Here is a 21426-nt window from a genome sequence, read left to right as displayed (position 1 = left end):
AAGCTTGTTTGGCTGTACGTCCCTTTGTTAATAACAGTTTGTTCTGCACTCCTGTAACCAGTTTTCAGCAGACAGCTGGCTGAAGCCCGCTTTCGGCTGAAGGCACAAAGCTAGTCCAGGCTGGGAAAAAATTGCGACCATATGGTCGGGATCCACCCAAAACCCTGGGTCGGCACCTGGCCCAGCCTCTCAGCGAGCTGCTGAGAACCTGGGCCAGCCGCTCTCGCCCCCCTCCACAACCCAGCGCTCCAGTGAGTGCAGGGGAGGCAGAGTAGATGGCCCTCTGCTCACAGAGCACTGAAAACCGAGCGATCGGTGGTGTTTGATCGATTGGTTCTCAGTTTTAGAGACAGCGGGGGAGAGATGCTGCATCCACCGAGGCAAGTATGATTCCTAAATTTAAAAAAGTAAATAAAAATACTGAACTTCTCTTTTAATGCAGGGAATGCAATAAAGTAAAATGCCTTGCCTTTAGAACCATTGAAAGGTCTGTCCAATTCCAAAAAATGTGTTTGGCTTCGTCTATATTTAAACGGACAAATGGATACCATCTTATGGGGTAAATGGTTAAAGCAGCATAAAGTGCATTATATAAGTTAAGTTGACAAGAGATCAAATATCCCCCACAAAGACCAATTACAGGGCTTCTTAGATCAGTTTTAGTAATTTCTTGGCGGTACAGACTATATGAGGGAGCAGACAGATATGGATACAAAACAAATAGAATAAACATTTAAAATACCAGTACGCCATTTAGTGCATGGATATTTTAAAAAGTAAAATATAAACACTTACTGTTGGAGACTCTTATAGTCCGCTTGCGTCCAACTCTATCCAAACCAATTGGTGTGCTTTGAGAAAAGGTAAATGGTCGCAACCGAGCAGAGACTGCCTTGTATGGTGGCACTTTATGTGATGGTACAGGAGGCCGTGGCACTGGCTATAAACAGAATAGAAATAACAATGTATTCATCAGTACTGGAAGATGCAGGAAAATCTGCCATAAACTGGCATATATTATAAAATTCATAATACAGGTACCATTTCTTATCTATGTAAAGCCATAAAGCCAATTAAACAATACATAGAAGGCTTTAGTGTTGGGTTTTCCAGTATTTCTGGTAAGTCCAGGTACTAACTGGGGCTTCCATAGCAGAGCTCAAAGAGAAGGTAGGAGTATGCACATTACTGCGCCTGTTATTCAGCAACGCTTAACTTATTTTTCCCTATAGGTTTGTTAATGATAGGAGATTACATCTTTATACAATGGCTTTCAGCATTATAAAAGATGGAGACTAATGAAAAATGATTTAAAAATACACTAAAACCTTCATAACTGAAAAAGAAATCCAGTGGCTATCTATCCAACCTACCCTTATCTACTATTCTAATACCTACATTCTTTGCAATAATGATGATTATGCCCCTTGGGGGGAAAAAAAACAAAAAAACACACAACTGTGCTGCTCTTCATTTTCTTAACCTCCCCACCAAATTTTCATTAAAGGGCATTGCAGTCAACACAATTCCTGTCTGCAGACAAGACCCACTAACTGTCTTAGACAAGCCCCCTCAGCTTCAGGAGGTGTCAATCACTGCTGCTGTGTCCTATGTGTTGCATACAACTTCCATAGAGACAATTTCAGCTGAATGAGAAAAAAAAAATGACTGCAGACCTTGTCCCCGTCGTTCGCTGAATCCAGGAAGTGCCGCTAAATGTAAGTTGCTGTGTTGCTCTGTCTATGAATACAGTATAGTTTTTCAGCAAGTAGCATTGACTTGTTTTGCTATTAGGTGATAAGGTGTGCTATAATTTTCCACTTTTACAGGAACAGTAAGGAAAATAGAAGGGGGAGTCCAGATTAGAGTCTTATGCTGTGCAATCTGATCTAATGATCTGGACAGCAAGCACATGTAAAGCCTCATACACGCTATTTTTTTCTTTTTTCGTTCAACCATATAAAAAAAAAAAAACCTGACAGTGTGGGAGGAGCCGCTGTACTAACTTTGTAGTGTTAGTACAGCAATCCCCCACTGCCTGAACACACCGGTCAGCACTCTCAGCCATTGGCTGACTGCGCTGATCAGATGCAGATTGTCAGACCTTTGACAAAAGCTGGCCACCAAACACACTTTTTTTTTTTTTTTTTTTTTTTTTTTTTGGAGGGGGGTGGTGGGTTAAAAATTGTGTCTCCAAAAGAGATTAGCATCTTTGTATTGGTACCAAAAGAGCTTAAAATACAAAACACACTTGCTTAGCCAACCCCATACCAGGTAATGTTATTATATTGTATATGACCAGAAACAACATTTATCTCAGGTAACTAAGTACTTAGAGAGGAAATAAATTGAGACCACATTTGTTGCCCATTACATGCACAACCAAATAATAATTTACACCCCTAATATTAGTAGAAATGGCTTGTGACCATAGTTCATGCAGGTCACAACCTCCAAATCAAGGTGTTCTATAGATCAAAATCTGATATTAAACAGCTAATTTTTGACACAAAAGAAAGTTAGTCAGGAAAGGCAAGAAATAAAAGTTAATTCAAGAGCAAGCACGATTTAATTGTAAAAGAACAGAAATTAAACTGGGAGGTTGAAGTTAGAGATTGCCACTGAAGATGACAGAAGAGTTGGAAAATCTTTCATGTCGTAGAGAGGTCATGCTCCAAGTCTTACTTGTTGAAGCAAATGTCCATTTTCTTCGTCTTCACTGGTTCCATAAAAGTTGACCCCACCAATCACAGAGATGGGCCTTCGTTTAGGATTAGTTTGGAACTCAGCTCTAGGCTTACGAACTTTAGGCTCTTCACTAAGAGACCTTGTGGGAAAATTACAGTTAACATTGCTATTTTCTTGACAGTCCATGGGTACAGAATCTTCTGGTATGGAAAAACTACGACCGGCCACCTGGCCATAGTCCGAGAGTGGCCTTGGCCGACACCGGCTTTTTCCTGAGGCCAGTTTCCGAGAAGCCACTTTTTGGGACTCTGTCTTTTCTTCATCTTGTGATGGAGATTTTGTCCATGTATCTTCGGTAGTAACCTTTTTAAAGGGCGAATAATTCAGGTGAAGTGACCTGGTGTATGTTAATTTTATTAAAACACGTTTAAATTATTCTCAGATATGGGTCCTCTCAAATATTTAGGAAAAGCATCCTAGTATAAGCATTTGCATTTTAACATTTCTAGTAGGGCTAAAAGGTGGAATCACGGTCAGGCTTATTACAAAGTAGACTTCGCTAAAATCATGGGATTGACAACTTTTTCTATTTATTATTCCATTAGGAAAACTAGTACACATATTTCCATAAAAGTGCAACCACGTTAACCAAAAATACTTTAACAAGCATTGGTATACATTAAAATCAAAACCCTGCTCAAATGTTGTTTTTTTTAAATAAACTAAACTAAAATAAATAAAATAAATAATAAAATAAACTAAAACCCCACATTGTGTAATATCACTCCGGGACTACTCGATGCCTTAAGCCTAGTACACACACACACACCACTATTTATTTTTTCGTTCAACCCAGCAGGTTTAATGAAAAAAACCTCTCAGGTCGGAGCCGCTGTACTAACAATCTGATGTTAGTACAGCAACCACCCTTGCTGTACTATTGTGTTCTGACAGGGGGACAGCCCCCAGCCAGAACACTCCGGTCATTGGCTGAGAGCGCTGATCGGGAGTCGGTCAGGAGATCTTTTTTCGGTCACGAGGCTTTGACAGAAGGCCGGCTTGGGTTGGACCGGCTGCCATACACACGGGATGAATAACGGATGGTTTCCATTGAACTGGCCGACATTCGGCCCTTGTGTACTAGGCTGTACTATTACCCAGGCAGCAGCTGCTACCCCTAGTAGCACTACTAGCTTACAATACTATCAAAGTAACTTTTTATTTTTTTACAAACATAGAACCAACTTCGTGGACACGGATTATGTGCCTTTAGTCAAGGAGATTTTGGTCAAACGTGTCAGCCTGAACTTTTCTTTTTTTATTTTAGATAGGGCAAGTTGTAGAGGTTGACACACAAAATAAATATTTTTAGATTTACCGACTGATAATCTACGAGGTATTGAAAGAAAATTACTGCATCAGAGTCAGGCCCCATGTACACTGCTGCTGCTAAACGCACGATTAGAGGCAGTTGGATGCTTTTTTCAACTGCCGTCGTTTTTAGGCAGATGCGTGTAACAGCTTTTCTTTGAAGGCAAAAAAATGAGTTCAGACGCCGAAGATTTCCATGTTTCAGACACCAAACGCGGCTAAGGCCTCATGCACACGAGACGCCGCTGCAAATTATGCTGAACACGTTTTTAAAAGCTGAAACCAGCGTTTAGAAACGCCAGTTTTGCTGCATTTGCATGCCACATTTAGCCGCGTTTGCATCTAGAAGCGTCTGCAGAGCAGAGAATGACATTTTGTGACCCGACTTTGGGGCCCCATATCTCGGGCCACTTGGTGCTAGGAACCCCAAATTTGGATATGTTATAGTGTTAGTCCAATTGTGTTAGCATACCAAATGTGGGGTTCCTAACAGCAAGTGACCCCGAGATATGGGGCCCCAAATCAGGTCGCAAAATGTCAAACACTTCTGCAGCAGAGAATGACATTTTGTGACCCGACTTTGGGGCCCCATATCTCAAGGCCACTTGGTGCTAGGAACTTTGGGGCCCCAAAGTCGGGTCGTAAAATGTTCCTTTAAAAACACTTATAAACGCAAACGCGACTAAACGCAGTACCGGCGCTTAACCGCGTTTAGCGTCTGAAACGTGGAAAACTTTGCGTCTGAACCCATTTTTTTGCTTTTGGAAAAACGAGGTTAAAACGCAACTGCCTAAAAACGCCAAAAAACGAGACTGTGTACATGGACACATAGGATAACACTGAATGGGTTCAGAGGCAGTTGAAAAAAGTGTCCAACTGCCTCTGAACGCGTGTTTAACAGCGTCTCGTGTGCATGAGGCCTAAACGCGGTACCGGCGTTTAGACGCGTTTTTGTTTAAAATCATTTTTTTAAAAAAAAGGTACCCAATTTTTTGTACATTAAAACACTAAAAAATGATGGAAAAACAATAAAAAAACATAAAAAAAAAAAAAAAAAAAAAAAGAAAATTTAAAAACTGGTAATTGATTGCTATGTTTCATAGATCATATATAGCCCTTGATCCAATCCAAAACACCACTAGCAATGTTGTTTTACAAAGTATCATTGTAATTTGACCCATATGTTGTTAGATATGAAAAAGATGACCCCACCATTGAGCCTGGCCACCGACGTGATCAAACATAGTTTCATGAAATTTGATAGTCACCAACAGACGTTCCTCTGGTGGCACACTCTTCCTCATATTCGTGTCCAAGCGTGTCAGACTGGGCCAAACTTTTTCTAGTAGAATGTCAAATGAGGCAATGGACATGCATGTTAAATTAATACATTTATCGGGGTAGATACGCAGCTGTACGTACATGATGCTAAATTATCCTACTGACATGCGCTGCGCGATCAATGTATCGGTCCAGTAGCAACGAACTCCGGTCCTCGCACACAATTTTCGGCGTCGTTCTAGCCTCATCAAAAGCAACGTCAGGAACATATGCTCATTATGGGATCCATTGTAAAAAAAAAAAAAAAAGCACAGAAATGGGGACAAATACAAGGACACTGCTGCTCTCTCTGCAGCTGCTACTCACTCTGGTCTCACAAAATGGCTGAAATAGTTAAACAAAACCTTTTTTTGAGCTTATGATATTATCCTTACTAAACGCTTCTAGACACAAACATATCTAAACAGGCGTTTCTAAACGCCGGTTTCAAGCTTTCAAAAAAAAAAAAAAAAAAGTTCAGAGGATTTTGCCTCAGCCGCCTGTGTACATGGAGCCTCACTAGCAATCCAACAGGTTGGAAAACTTTATTCAATACATGTACTTTTATTTTAATGTGTCAAAAAGGTAAACAGAGGTGTCCTGGTGCTCCTGATCCCTGCCTCATAGACAGAAATACAATGATCTATAAACATGCACTAAATAGTGGATTTGCATGGTGGGAGAAAAGAAGCTTATCCTCATGACACAACACAGGAAGCACCTCCATGGTTAACAGAGGACAGAATTAAAATTAGACTTGAGAAACTTAACATTAATAAATCTCCGGGACCAGATGGCTTGCATCCGAGGGTACTTAGGGAACTCAGTCAAGTGATTGCCAGACCGTTGTTCCTAATTTTTACAGATAGTGTACTGACTGGAATGGTACCAGCTGATTGGAGAAAAGCCAATGTAGCACCAATATTTAAAAAGGGCCCAAAATACATCCCTGGGAATTACAGACCAGTTAGCCTAACATCAATAGTATGTAAACTCTTGGAGGGGATGATAAGGGACTATATACAAGATTTTAGTAATAAGAACGGTATCATTAGCAGTAATCAGCATGGATTCATGAAGAATCGTTCTTGCCAAACCAATCTATTAACCTTCTATGAGGAGGAGAGTTGCCATCTAGATAAAGGAAGGCCCGTAGACGTGGTGTATCTGGATTTTGCAAAAGCGTTTGACACAGTTCCCCATAAACGTTTACTGTACAAAATAAGGTCCGTTGGCATGGACCATAGGGTGAGTACATGGATTGAAAACTGGCTACAAGGGCGAGTTCAGAGGGTGGTGATAAATGGGGAGTACTCAGAATGGTCAGGGGTGGGTAGTGGGGTTCCCCAGGGTTCTGTGCTGGGAGTAATCCTATTTAATTTGTTCATAAACGACCTGGAGGATGGGATAAACAGTTCAATCTCTGTATATGCAGAGGATACTAAGCTAAGTAGGGCAATAACTTCTCCGCAGGATGTGGAAACCTTGTAAAAAGACCTGAACAAATTAATGGGGTGGGCGACTACATGGCAAATGAGGTTCAATGTAGAAAAATGGAAAATAATGCATTTGGGTGGCAAAAATATGAATGCAATCTATTCACTGTGGGGGGGGGGGGAGAACCTCTGGGGGAATCTAGGAAGGAAAAGGACCTGGGGGAGATAGTAGATGATAGGCTCAGCAATGGCATGCAATGCCAAGCTGCTGCTAACAAAGCAAACAGAATACTGGCAAGCATTAAAAGGGGGATCAACTCCAGAGATAAAACGATAATTCTCCCACTCTACAAGTCTCTGGTCCGGCCGCACCTGGAGTATGCTGTCCAGTTCTGGGCACCAGTTCTCAGGAAGGATGTACTGGAAATGGAGCGAGTACAAAGAAGGGCAACAAAGCTAATAAAGGGTCTGGAGGATCTTAGTTATGAGGAAAGGTTGCAAGCACTGAACTTATTCTCTCTGGAGAAGAGACGCTTGAGAGGGGATATGATTTCAATTTGCAAATACTGTACTGGTGACCCCACAATAGGGATAAAACTTTTTCGCAGAAGAGAGTTTAATAAGACTCGTGGCCACTCATTACAATTAGAAGAAAAGAGGTTTAACCTTAAAGTATGTAGAGGGTTCTTTACTGTAAGAGCGGCAAGGATGTGGAATTCCCTTCCACAGGCGGTGGTCTCAGCGGGGAGCATTGATAGCTTCAAGAAACTATTAGATAATCACCTGAATGACCGCAACATACAGAGATATACAATGTAATACTGACACATAATCACACACATAGGTTAGACTTGATGGACTTGTGTCTTTTTTCAACCTCACCTACTATGTAACTATGTAGCTTAGATTTAAATGTTGTCAATGGACCATGACACTATTTGGTAGTCAAGGTTGTCAGTCAGTGTCGGGCTTCCAGTCCTGACCTTCAATAGGTGATATCTCACAAATTGAAGGCATGCCACAGAAAAAAAAATTAATTACCATGGGGATGCACACAAGGAGCACCTAGACTTTACAAAAATTCCATACCCAACCTGGATTTTTCGGTACTGGGATATGCCCTTTGCAAAGTCAGATAATGTGGTAACCTCAAATTATGTAGGCCAATCAGTCTCAAGGTCTCAAATGTGACCATCTGAAAAAAAAAAAAAATTTGGGTTGATTTGCTAAAAGCTGTGCAAATGCAAGTGCTCCAGAGCTTAGTAAATGTATGAGAGCTCTGCTGACTTATATAATCCAATCATGTACAAGCAAAAATGTTGTTTTGTTTTTATTTTCCTTGCATGTGATTGGGTGTTCTTTGTAAAGTGAAGCTCTACCTCATTTACTAAGCTCTGGGGCAACTTCACTTGAAGAGTGCACAGGCTATTTGCCTTTAGTAAATCAACCCCATAATGTCTTATGTCTTAACATGTATGTACTCATCACTCTACATCTGTGTCTATGTTAACAATAGCAATGGCAATACTAGAAGGATAGGAGCCCAGTGGAAAACATCCTCTTTTATGTTCTTGCATTGATCTATGTCAGGGATCTCCAAACTACGGCTCTCCAGCTGTTGTGGAACTACACATCCCATGAGGCATTGTAAAACTCTGACATTCACAGACATGACTAGGCATGATGGGAATTGTAGTTCCTGAACAACTGGAGGGCCGTAGTTTGGAGACCCCTGATCTATGTCCTGATAACAAACAATGGTAGAAATGAAATAAAAAAAAAAAAAACATACCACAACAAAATTACACAAAACAAATGCTAACATAAAACATTTGACAACATTTTACAAAAGCACATTTTTCCTACCTCTTTCTCTGTAACAGGTAGGGGGGTCCCACACACACACTGAAACAAAAGACAGCTGACTGTCGGCATCTCGACCAGTGAGCAATAAATGCAGGCTAATGGCCCGACATGCTTTACACAACAAAAACAGAGATTTTCCACCAACTTGCACTATACTGCTTGCGTGCCGTGTTTGTAGGTGAACCTTGTACCTTTCACAAAGCTGCACACCAACGTCAGCTGTTAACTCACCAAATGTCAACTCAAGGGAGATACTGGCTAGAAGGAAAATGAGGATATCAAAATGTAAACTTTTCCCCTGCCAGAGATTTAGAATTTATATATGTGCATAAAACACACACACACACACACAATTAATTCATGTTTAATTAAACAGAAATACATTATTCATGGTTTACCTTAAAGTAATTAATTAATGTGCCATTTTCACTTTTACAATAAAGGGCCCATTCACACCAGGTGCGGTAGGACTGCGTTGAGTGGCTATTTCAGCACAGTTCCACTGCAAGACAAAGCAAAAGGCCTTGTCTCCTATGTGGCCAGTTTACACCACCACATTGCGGGACGTACTTTTTCCATTCAGCGCAAGGCATTCCACAGCTATGAACTACACATTGGACAATAGAACTTAATGAAAGGTCACTACCAGATCATGTGGTAACCCCAATGTCACTATCCAGTCAAGTTAAATACAAAAAAAAAAAAAAAGTTATGGGCTGTGATCGGCACATTGACACTACAGTTATCCTGCCTCAACGCATTGCACACCAGCTGCTGTGTTGTAGCAGCTGGGGTGAATGCACCCTAAAAAAGTATAGATTTTACTGCATAGTTACATTTGGTATGTATACATGTGCAATACCTATGGAACCACTGGGGAGGTGAATCACTGTCGTAGTTGTCTCCTGTGTCCTCCAGGCAGTGGCGGGTCGGGCTCCAGCGTGTCTCCGCTTCCACAGTGCTAGGCATCCAAAAGGATCGCCTGGCGCTTTGGCCAATCGGGAAACAGATCTCATTGACCTGCCTCCTGATTGGCGGGGAGTAATGGTGGTGTGAAAATTCATTCTCTATGGTCACACAATTGGGTGGGCTCGGGGCGCACTCTGCGCTCCAAGCCTATCCTATTTGAGCCTCTGGCTCTAATCAGGCGCTTCAAAAAACACACCCCTTCCATAGGAATTTATGTGCCCGGCATCTTGAAAGGGGCCAGGCACATGGATGTGGAGGGCGGCGGAGGTGTTGGAGGGAGGAGAGGATGCGGTGCAATGCACGGGCCACCTGCTGATATTGTTGCTGTCTTCTGGGTCCTGGGGCTGTCCTGCTGCAAAGTAACTACCGATGGTTTCTCATTTAGCATGGGTGTCATGCAAACAAAACTTTGCATTTTTTACAGTGAATGCAATGCATTATTTACATCAAGCTGATCTCCTTGAAATGCTCATCCAAAACAATAAAATACATTTTTCTCCTCTAAAGTGGGAGTAAACTCCCATACACGACCTATAACAAAGCTTACTTAAGGGTACTGTAAATATCACCTAAACATGCACAGTTTTGGAGATGTATACTTCATCAGGGGTCTCAAACTGGCAGCCCTCCAGCTGTTGCAAAATTACAAGTCCCATCATGCCTCTGCTTGTGAGAGTCATGCTTGTAACTGTCAGCCTTGCAATGCATCATGGGACTTGTAGTTTTTTAACAACTGGAGGGACGCCAGTTTGAGATTCCTGCTTTAGATGCAGCCGCTGAGGTCACCCACGTATGCGCTCTGAAGGAACGGCATACCCATGCTGTTCGAGTCCTGTGCCTTAAACGTCGGCTCCAGCGCGCATAGACGCCCGTTGAGACTTCCCAGGTACCTGTTACACTATCAGGGTTTGGTTTGGCTCCATTATGGAGTCCTCAGACAAGGGATGCCTTCTCTCAATTGATTGGCCATTTTGGTTTGAAATGTGAGGGGGCTTGGCTTTTGGCTTGAGAGATGTTAAGACTATTCATGATAACTACAAGTAAACTCGTCTATTTGTCTCATCTACCCTTGATGTTCATGCACTCTGCAGTGTAGTTGAGCATCATGGCAAATGTAGTTCCAAAACATCTGGGGTGCCAAGTTTCGCCATCGCTGTTCTAGGCGGTTGGATTCCTCTTTCCTTCCCCTTGTTCAGGGTGTATGGTAGGAGAATTTAATGCCTGCGATATTTTGAATTTTTTCTGTGGATGGATTGAATCAGCTCCCAGTCTGTTTTGTGTTGTGTCACTCCATACCTGTTTTTCAAGGCCAAGCAGCACCTACCCAGTATGTCCTGAGGAAGCAATTAATGTTGTGAGACACGTTGACAAGCTAGCATAGAGGAGACCATGAACCTGATCTATAGATAGATATAGTTCTTCTGTGCGATTCACAGACCCATATCTATCCTTGAAAGGATCCATGCCTCCATGTTTTGCCCTATTGGTTATCTGTTGACCTTGTCAAGTAAAAGGGTGTTGTCTGTTACTGTATGTTTTTTAAAACAATTTTGTAATGAAGATATATTTTATAATTTACTGCCTCATGTTATGCCCACAAAGTCCACAATTTTTTAAAGAGTTTTTACTCTTTAACCCTTTTATACACCTTAAGGCAGGGATCCTCAAACTACGGCCCTCCAGCTGTTACAGAACTACACATCCCATGAGGCATTGTAAAACTCTGCCATTCACAGACATGACTAGGCATGATGGGAATTGTAGTTTCTGAACACCTGGAGGGCCGCAGTTTGAAGACCCCTGCCTTAAGGCTTTAGAACCACTTTAAAAAAGGTAAAAAACCTTAAGCCATTAGAACCACTTTAAATTTACAGGTCTATATTGAAAAATGTGAAAATCTATGCAGAATGCAATTTTTTTTGTGACAATATCAGTGTTCTCATCCCCCACGGTGGGGTAGAGAGGGAATTAACCTTCACAATTCCACCTGAGTGATTGACTTATCCAATGCAGCTGCTGATTGTAATGACACTGTACTGCCTAGACAAGCTACACAAACTCTGTAGTTCGTTATAATTCACTAGATAACATCATCAGAGAGGATGAGAATGCCAAGTACTCAACTACCAATAAAACACAACATAGTGTTACTGGCCAGATCACCAGGTGAAATCAGAGGGAAAAAAAGACTAAAAAAGAAAACTAATGCAGCCAAACACATCTAAGGATTTATAATCTGCAATAGGTTACATTTTTGGTTTTGGGTTCAGTACCACTTTAAGTATAAGTAAGGAGCCATGTTGCTTAGAGGTCTTGGGGTGCTCTTACACAGTGTTGAAAATCTGACATCTGCATGGTCCTGTCCAGCACAGACTTTGACAACCATCAGCAGCTTGTCTGTAGACCTTCATTGATTTATACGATGAGTGAAGGTTACTGCAGGGCATACCACATGTTCATGGATCTGAGGTTTTGTTCATTTATGGTCCACTGACCTGTCCTCTGCAGTAACCTCCATATTAGTTGCACCATTGGGGTTGACATATAATGTCATTGAGCAATTTGCTAAATTTTCCAACACAACCAATTGGACAAGAGACTACATGTGCTTTCAATAAGGCCTGTTCCCACAAATGCATAGCTCAGGAAAATAATTCCTGTATTACTAATGCATTGGCAGGCATTTTACCAATCAAGTTAATCCAAATGGCCATTGTAAAAAGTAATGGAGCAAGTCCAAAGTTCAACAGACCCCGATTTCTACAAAAAAGGTGGTATCTCAGTACAGAACAGAGACTGCATGTAAAGTAATAAAACACTATACAATACCATACAACCCTGGCCCATGCCCTTGTTTCACAGCACACACGTGTATAACAAGCCTAGCCCACTGGGTGCCTTAAGGTGTTACTTTACATACATAAAAAGATAAAAATGTTCAAGCAGGCAGGCGTTTTATTGCAGAAAAGATATACTAGATATCCTCTGCAATAAAAGATTCATACCTGCCTGTTTGCAATCTTCTTGACAATGTTCAGGATGAACACCTGAGATGCACAAAAGTAAAAAGCAAAGACAATCAGTATGACCGAAGATCCCATACCTCAAAGAAGACCTGGCAAATATGCTGGCACCAGTGAGGGAGCTTTCTAAATTTGCAAGTATAGTAAGGCAGTCTTTGATGCATTAAATATGTCAATGTATGTATGGATGAAGATTGCCAGACAAAGCTGGAATATGCATAATACAAGCCATCAAACTGACTCATTGAAGGATTAGTGCACTATAGGTGTTATGTCTATATAGCGTTCCATGACAGTTGGCTGGGAATATCCTTTTCCCAAGGTCACAACCAGTCCAGTCTGCTCATGCAGCACTAATGCTATTGGACATAAATCTGATTTTTGCTCTAGATTTACCCAACAAATGCAAAGCAAATTAAATCCTGGTGTTCAAAAGTAATTTAGAATGTCATCCCTTCACATGCACAACATTCTATAAAATCGGCACACAAGCGGAAGTGAGATCTCAGATTCCAAAAATCTTCTAACCTGTGTTTTTCAGTTGGTATTGTCAAAAAGAGACTAAAACAAGTTTGAAAATGAGAAGTAGAATTGGATTAATTTCTTCTATTTGCTTTCAAACTTTCATTGAAAGGGTGACTGTTGGCCCATTTTTTCTACTGCAAACGGTTAAAGTGGAACTTTAGAAAAAAAAAAAAAAAAAAAAAAAAATGAACTGGCGGGATTTTAAATGCAGAAGAGACCTACTGGGGTGCTCTAAAATTAGAGAGTGCAAAACATGGTGCAGCTGTGCATGGTAGCCAATCAGCTTCTAACTTCAGCTTGTTCAATTAAGCTTTGTCAAAAAAAAAAAAAAACCTGAAGGCCGATTGGTTTTTCTGCAGAGCTGCACCAGATTTTGCGCGCTCCGGTTTTAGTAAATCAACCCCATTATGGTGCCAATTCGCTAAAAGTTAAATAATGGCTCATAAAATGTGGTAAAATACCGCATGCTGTAACAATTGTGCAAGTGTTCAATTCATTAAAAAAATTTTAGTGGTAATTACCACATTAGTTGAAGAGGTGTTCCGGCCACCCACAAAAAAAAATGTAAAAAGTCAGCAGCCACAAATACTGTAGCTGCGGACTTTTAATATTAGGACACTTACCTGTCCAGGGTTCCCGCGATGTTGAGACCCCAGCCAATTTTCAGGTCGGCTGTCGGCAGCCATTCCTGGTAAGGGGAACCCGGCAGTGAAGCCTTTTGGCTTCACAGCCGGCCCCCCACTGCACATGTACGAAGTGCACTGCGCTTCCTAATTGGCCCAGCGGCAGGGGTGGAGGGTGGGAGGCCGAACTTCTGAGGGACGGCACCGTGTCCGGAAGTGGGGAAGAGTACCTGTCAAAAACAGATAAGCGGAAGTTCCACTTTTGGGTGGAACTCCGATTTAATGTGGTAATTTGCCACACTGAGCTGGTTGCTAACGACCGGGCCAGGAAGCCGGCTGCCATGTCCTTAACAACGGCAAAAAAAAAGGCAACAATTATAAAATGATGAAAAAAACAAAACAAAAAAAAAAAAACAGAGTGGCAGGTCAGGAAAGGGGGACGAGCGAGCAATCCCCCCCCCCCTAAACCATGCCAGGCCACATGCCCTCAACCAGGGCCAGTACAAGGGGTGGGCGGAAGGGGCAGGTGCCCTGGGCGGAGCAGTTTATTGTAGGAAGGGGGCGCAGCGCTGACAGGCGGGATCTGAGGGGCTTCCAGATTCCAATAAGCCCCCTGCCCACAGACACCCACAAACACTGCCCAGGGTTGTCGGGAAGAAGCCCTTGTCCCCATCAACGAGAGAGACTCCCTGTCCCAAAGCACCCACCCCCCCATGTTGAGGGCGTGTGTCCTGGTATGGTCCAGGAGGGGAGGGGGTCAGACTGCATGCTCAGATAGGGGTCTGGTATGGATTTGGGGGGGGGGACCCAAGCTGGCTTTTTGTCGCACCATCATGATCTGACTTGGATGCGACTTCCATTCAAATCAATGGGCTGAAAGTCGGATCAGTTAACATGGCTCTCACAGGGAACCATTGATTTTCATGTAAAAAAACAAGAAAACAAAACAAAAAAAAAAAAGGACGCTTGGACATGGCTTCATTAAGCAGCGTCATGCATTTTTACAGCTGTAACGCCAGTCCTCAGAATGTGCTGGCCCTAGGGTTTTTTTTGCAGCTTGAAAAACGCCTATGCCACTTACAGCTCCTAAAATCCTGTGTGTGCATGAGTCCATAGAATAACATGTATAGGCATTTTTAAGCTGAGAAAAAAAAAAACACCACATCTGACACTGGTAAAAGCAGCTGTACAAATGCACTTTGTGCACGGGGACTTAAAAGTAATTCTACCTTTGTTGGAAAAAAAAAAAATCCCCTTTGGGTAATTAATGTACATTGCAGGGACCTTTTTTCCCGCTAACCATACGCATATATGCGGCCTCTAGGCGGGAGGGCTTTAACGCAGAGAGACCATATATATGTAGCCATATGTAAAACACAAAACTGTGCTGACAGCGCGTGCCCTGTGTGCTCCCAGCACATGACCAGAATGCCATTTTTTTTTCATGAAAGGAATTACCCTTTAATACAGTTATATAACACTTCTGGGGTGTGTAAGAAAAAAAAACACAGAAATGAAAATAAAACACCATAATATACGCACAATATCAACATAGACTTTGCCATTTAGTTACAGTAAATAAAAGAACAAATGTAACCTCTCCCATAGATTGCCTCCTGGTTAATATTTAAGGTATATGTACATTTAAGTAAATGTATAGAACTTGGCAAAAGTTAACCCATAGTTAGGAGACATACGATGCATGCTACATTTCCCTGATTGATAGAACCTTCATGCTCGACAGGGATAGGGGTAGGGTTAGCCAGGAGTGTTATCTCTGCCATCTGTTTGTATCACGCTTCCTCCTGATGTAGATTAATGCTAAACTGGCCTTACACATAAGATGAACACCGCCTGATCTGACATCTTGGCTGGACTGGCTAGGTCCCTACTGCCCCTTCACCGTGGTATAAACTTGCCCCGATACATGTCAGCTTGCTCCAGAAAAAATGTAATTGGGTCACAATACACACACACACACACACACAGTGGATATAAAAATAGTCTACACACCCCTGTTCAAAATGTCAGGTTTCTGTGATGTAAAAAAATAAAAAAAAAATAAAAAAATAATATGGAGACAAAGAATCATTTCGGAACTTTTTCCATCTTTAAATGTGACCTATAAACTGTACAACTCAATTGAAAAACAAACTGAAATCTTATTTAAAAAAACTAAAATAATGTGGTTGCATAAGAATACATACCTGCCATCATTTAAAGTGCCTCTGATTAACCCCAAATAAAGCTCAGCTGTTCTAGTAAGTATTTCCTGACATTTTTAGTCGCATCCTACAGCAAAAGCCATGGTTCGCATAGAGCTTCCAAAGCATCAGAGGGATCTCATTGTTAAAGGTATCAGTCAGGAGAAGGGTACAAAAGAATTTCCAAGGCATTAGATATACCATGGAAGACAGTGAAGACATCATCAAGTGGAGAAAATATGGCACAACAGTGACATTTCCAAGAACTGGACATCCCACCAAAATTGATGAAAAGAGGAGAAGAAAACTGGTCAGGGAGGCTGCCAAGAGGCCTACAGCAACAATAAAAGGAGCTTCAGGAATATCTGGCAAGTACTGGCTGTGTGGTACATGTGACCACAATCTCCCATATTCTTCATATGTCTGGGCTATGGGGTAGAGTGGCAAGACGGAAGCCTTTTCTTACGAAGAAAACATCCAAGCCCGACAAAACGTGTTATGGTGTGAGGAAACTAAGGTTGAACTTTTTGGCGAGAATTCCAAAAGATATGTTTGGCGCAAAAACAACACTGCACATCATCAAAAGAACACCATACCCACTGTGAAGCATGGTGGTGGCAGCATTACGCTTTGGGGCTGTTTTCTTCAGCTGGAACAGGGGCCTTAGTCAAGGAAGAGGGAATTATGAACAGTTCCAAATACCAGTCAATATTGGCACAAAACCTTCAGGCTTCTGCTAGAAAGCTGAACATGAAGAGGAACTTCATCTTTCAGCAGAACAACGACCTAAAGCATACATCCAAATCAACAAAGGATTGGCTTTACTAGAAGAAGATTAAAGTTTTGGAATGGCACAGCCAGAGCCCAGACCTGAATCTGATTGAAAATCTGTGGGGTGATCTGAAGAGGGCTGTGCATAGGAGATGCCCTCGCAATCTGATGGATTTGGAGTGTTTTTGCAAAGAAGAATGGGCAAATATTGCCAAGTCAAGATGTGCCATACCCAAAAAGACCGAGTGCTGTAATGCAATCAAAAGGTACTTCAACAAAGTATTAGTTTAACGGTGTGCACAGTTATGCAACCATATTATTTTATTTTTTTATTTTTACTTCCTCCACCTAAAAGATTTCAGTTTATTGTTCAACCGAGTTGTACAGTTTATAGGTCACACTGGAGGTGGAGAAAGTTCTGAAATGACTTACTTTTGTCTCATTTTTCTACATCACATTTTAAAAACATAAAAAAAAAACAAAAAAAAAAAAGAACAAAACTATAGTATAAAATAAATGAAGAATGATAAAAAAAAGACTTAAATTGTTGCTCTCTCTCTTCCAATTGTCATGAAAATCTAAGCTGGATTTTATATCAATGACTGGGCTGGCAGCAGGCAACATTGTGGCCTAAGCTTCATGACATGACCCAAACAAAAGTGAAGGTTTCTCTATTCACTTACGTATAGTAAACCATACAACCAAATACACTCTTCAGGCCTAGGTCTCCTCTCCCTTTAATGCTTACATGCAAGTTTTCAATAAAAGGTTTGTAGGCATTAAAGTGAAAGGTCAATGATTTTTTGCAAGTTCTATTTTTACTTACCTCCATAAAATCTTTATTTGGTACATTTATTTCACTTTGTTTGTAACACAAGCTCAAATGTGTAATAAGTAAAGAGAAAGCCCAGTACATCCTGCACCCTCTTCTGCTCCCATAATTTTAGTCGGTTTACAGCAGAATCATTTGAATGGGCTGCAAATCGCAGCAGAATGCAGAAAAAAGTAAATGCATGTACTACTTTTGAAAAACACACATCAGTTCACAAGGTACTGTAGCACCATGCGAACTGGTGCCCACAAAACGCATTGTTTTTGCGATCTGTCCTTCGGTTGCCTTTAACAATGTATTTATTTTTGTTTTCTATAGAATGGAGAGGGATTAGAACCCCCCTGCCAGGTTTTTATTTCTGTCCGTGCCACCATTGGGGAGATTCACCCTCGCTATTTGTACTGTTTACAGTTACAACAGAGTGAAAGCAGGAAACACTAGTTTTGGTGACAACCAGAGAGCCCCTCAGTTTGGCATTTCCTGTTTTGGCTATGGGACAGGAAGTGAAGAGGAAGTGAAGGGAAGGAAAATCAATGGGATTATAGATGGCAAAAAAATAAAAATAAAATTGAACCATGCATAGCCTTGCAAGCACCAAATCCACTGAGCTGGGTTGAAAACGTCATTGTGTATAGTCATGGGTGCCACAGCAGTATGAACACAGATGCTGGCAAAGGAGATTCTAAACAGTGTGGATGGGGGAATCAATTGATTTTTCTCTCGTTCAGCAGTTTATTTTTCTTGCCTCCAGGATACGGAACTAGTCTGTCATACAACAAGCCACCCTGAAGTCTGTCGGGGAACGGATGACATTACTTGTTTGACAAGTAAACATGTTCAGATAAAGCGGCCTGCACTAATCATGGCTCCTCCATGGGGAAAGATTAAATGATATTAGACCACTTGTGTACAGCTTTCCTGAAAAGCCACAGAGAAGTGTCCTGTACAGGAAAGGGGCCCTATGTTTCATTACCGTTTGTGTTTTTTCAATGTTAATGCAGAAGGTATCTCGTGGCCTTTGAGGATCAGAAGGAACCAGAGCTCGCTTTATACAAATTTTTTGCCTTCCTCTGCACTAACTTAAATTTTAGGCTTCCGATTATTACACTGAAAAATTATTGGAATTAGCCGCTGAACCGTTTTCCCAGGTTGGAGGGGACGTCCCCCTTCCCGTCACTGGCAGGTGTTTCTCGGGCCTACCGGTTTCACCAGCGCGCCCAAGAAACAATCTGACGGTCCGGTCACCTGGTCACAGAGGCTACCAAACACCAGGTAGTCTCTGATCAATAAAAACAAATAGTGTAGCGCTCATAAACTAAATAAGAAAGCACACAATAAAGTGAATAAATGTAAAAAGTGGAAAAAAAAATTCAAATGCAATGTGACATCATTAATAGTCCATTTGGATGAATACATGGTGACAGAAAAATTATGGTGAAAAATAAAATATTAATAAAACGGTCTACATAAAAATTGTTGAAAGTGAATAGACTTGATAGTAGAGAAAATCTTGATAATAGGTAACATGATCTCAAAATGCAATCATCAAAAGCAAGATTGGCACGCTTACCAGATGGGATGGACACATACCGTATAGTATGTGTGTCAAACAGGCATTGGTGAGGAGAGGACCTCAGAGAAAATCTTTGTATAGAAAACCAATATATGCACCCCTTGGATCCAGTATATGGACAGGTTGATCCAGCATCCAAAGCGGAATCTGGGATAAGCAGCAAGTAGATCTCCGAAGTTGTAGTAATCCGTGACATATACCATGAAAAATAAAGAGCTGCACATAGTGTAACTCTGTTGAGCTATTTATTTAAAAAAAAAGGGGGGGGGGGGAGTTGTTTGCACTTACATAAAATCCAGTACAACAAGCTTGTAATTACAGCGATTGCCACGACCGTCACCCGATGCATATCGTCTCAAAATACGTAATTTGGGGTGTGAAGATCGCGGGCAATCGTTACAGCGTATATAAGAAAATCCACCAATAGAAGTTTTACTTCCAAATCGGGTGTTCCAATATGGCGAAGACGTGCGTTCCACGCCTCGCTATCAGACACCGCTATCATTTTAGGCAGATATGACGCAATGCGTTCCACACCTTGTTTCCAAAATGCTAATAAAAGCAGAATGGGAGACAGGATATGACGCGACGTGGCTCAAGCCTCGCTCTGAGCTGGGCAGCATCGATAATGCGATCCACACCTTGGATCCCAGACACCAATGAAGGTGGAATGAAGGAGGAGGATACAACGCGACGCGGCTCAAGCCTCGCTTTAAGCCGGGAAGCATGGACACAACAGTGCTGTAGAAAAAAGAAAAAGGAAAAACCGCGCTTAAAATGATAAATGGTAGCTGCCAGCACAACAGAAACTCTGTGATAAAATAAACAAATTGGAAAGTGGTATAGTGCAGCGCTAATTGAGATAATAGAAGCGAAATCGAGGACAAAAATAGCATATGTGCATAAAATGTGTAAAACATAAATTAAAATATATTCAAAATATGCAAACAATACTGGCGTATTTACATAAACCAACAGCGCATGTGCATATTCAAATAAAGTCTATCAAGTCACTCAAAAATAAAGTGGCTGTTGTAAAGTAAATCCTTGTGAGCTAGTTGCCTGTAGATAATCCACCACCAAAAAGGAAAGAGACTTACCAGACAGGTTGAACCCAACTAGGCATATGCCTAATGAGTTAACAGAGCTTGTTGGTGTAATACACCCAGGGAGAAGCCCAGCATACACGGCTTCCAATATAGACCAATCAAAGGGGTGTCCGTCACAGTATTTGACATCAATGGATATCCACCAGAGGTATAGTGACCACAGATCAAAAGCAGTTCCTCCCCGTATTATATATGGCAAAAGGAGAAAAATTGGGCCACGTAGTGCGATTCCATTTACATATAAAACATTTATTGAAATAAGTAAAATGGTCACTCACATTTGAGAAGACATTAAAAGCATGTAGGTAAAAATCAAAGATCGCAGTGGCATCAGCAGAGCCCAACCCAGCGCGTTTCGTCTTAATAAGGCAACATCTGGGGTGCTGGTCCACTGCTGCCACTGCGTATTTATAAGATAAGAGGGTCACCCCTAATGAGAGCCAGCTCCATGGCCGCCGAAAATAAAAAACCACCACTTCTGGTTTGCAAAGATGGCGCCCTGGCTTGCGGTTCAAGCCTCACTCTGATGTGTGATTAAAGCCTCAATATGGATGTAGCCGGAAGTGTTAACTCCTATCAATTCTCCACTATATTCAGATAAATGAAAAATGTCCCAAAGACAAACATATAAAAGGGAGTATATAGTTGAATTGGAACTGCAGTCAACTTAACTAAAGGAAGGCAATACAGTAGGGGAAAGTCGCCGAGCGCTTGCAGCATTGGACGACGGCAAAAAGGCGCCCAAAAAGGAAGCATGGTCCTCTATTGATCATCACCACAAATATGGTGACTGATCAAAGGAGCTGTTCAAGCCTCCTGAGCACTGCTACTAGATTCAGGGAATGGTAAATTACCCGGAAGTAGCAGTGCACACCGATCGCCGGTAATGAACGGTGTCACGGACATAACTAAAGCCAAAAATGGCTCAAAATGGGGTGAATTAAAAACATAAAATAATGTACATATGCAACCCCCAATACACGCCATAAAACATGGCATGCAAAGCACTATTAATTACATATCTAAAACCAGCACATGATGGTCCAGACCTCACAGAAGACAGGGAGCTGACCCTCAGAGGGAGACAAAACCCAAACATGTAATATAACATACAAC

The 21426-nt window shown here is 41.5% G+C and overlaps 1 protein-coding gene across 4 annotated transcripts in view; it reads right to left on the bottom strand.

The window, feature by feature from the left end:
• The window catches only part of SPATA13 (spermatogenesis associated 13), a 149109-nt gene that overhangs the window by 81260 nt on the left and 46423 nt on the right, over positions 1-21426 (bottom strand). For 2 of the 4 annotated variants that reach the window (XM_073613427.1, XM_073613429.1), the window contains one exon: positions 796-940. In XM_073613427.1, coding sequence (XP_073469528.1) covers positions 796-940 — 145 coding nt within the window. Of the gene's footprint in view, positions 1-795; positions 941-2685; positions 3052-8681; positions 8807-21426 lie in introns of those variants that run through there. The other 2 variants (XM_073613428.1, XM_073613426.1) reach the window with 2 other exon arrangements.

Source organism: Aquarana catesbeiana, linkage group LG02 (genome assembly GCF_042186555.1).
Source record: "Aquarana catesbeiana isolate 2022-GZ linkage group LG02, ASM4218655v1, whole genome shotgun sequence".
In the NCBI taxonomy this organism is placed as follows: Eukaryota; Metazoa; Chordata; class Amphibia; order Anura; family Ranidae; genus Aquarana; species Aquarana catesbeiana.
This window is presented reverse-complemented; position numbering and strand designations above follow the sequence as displayed.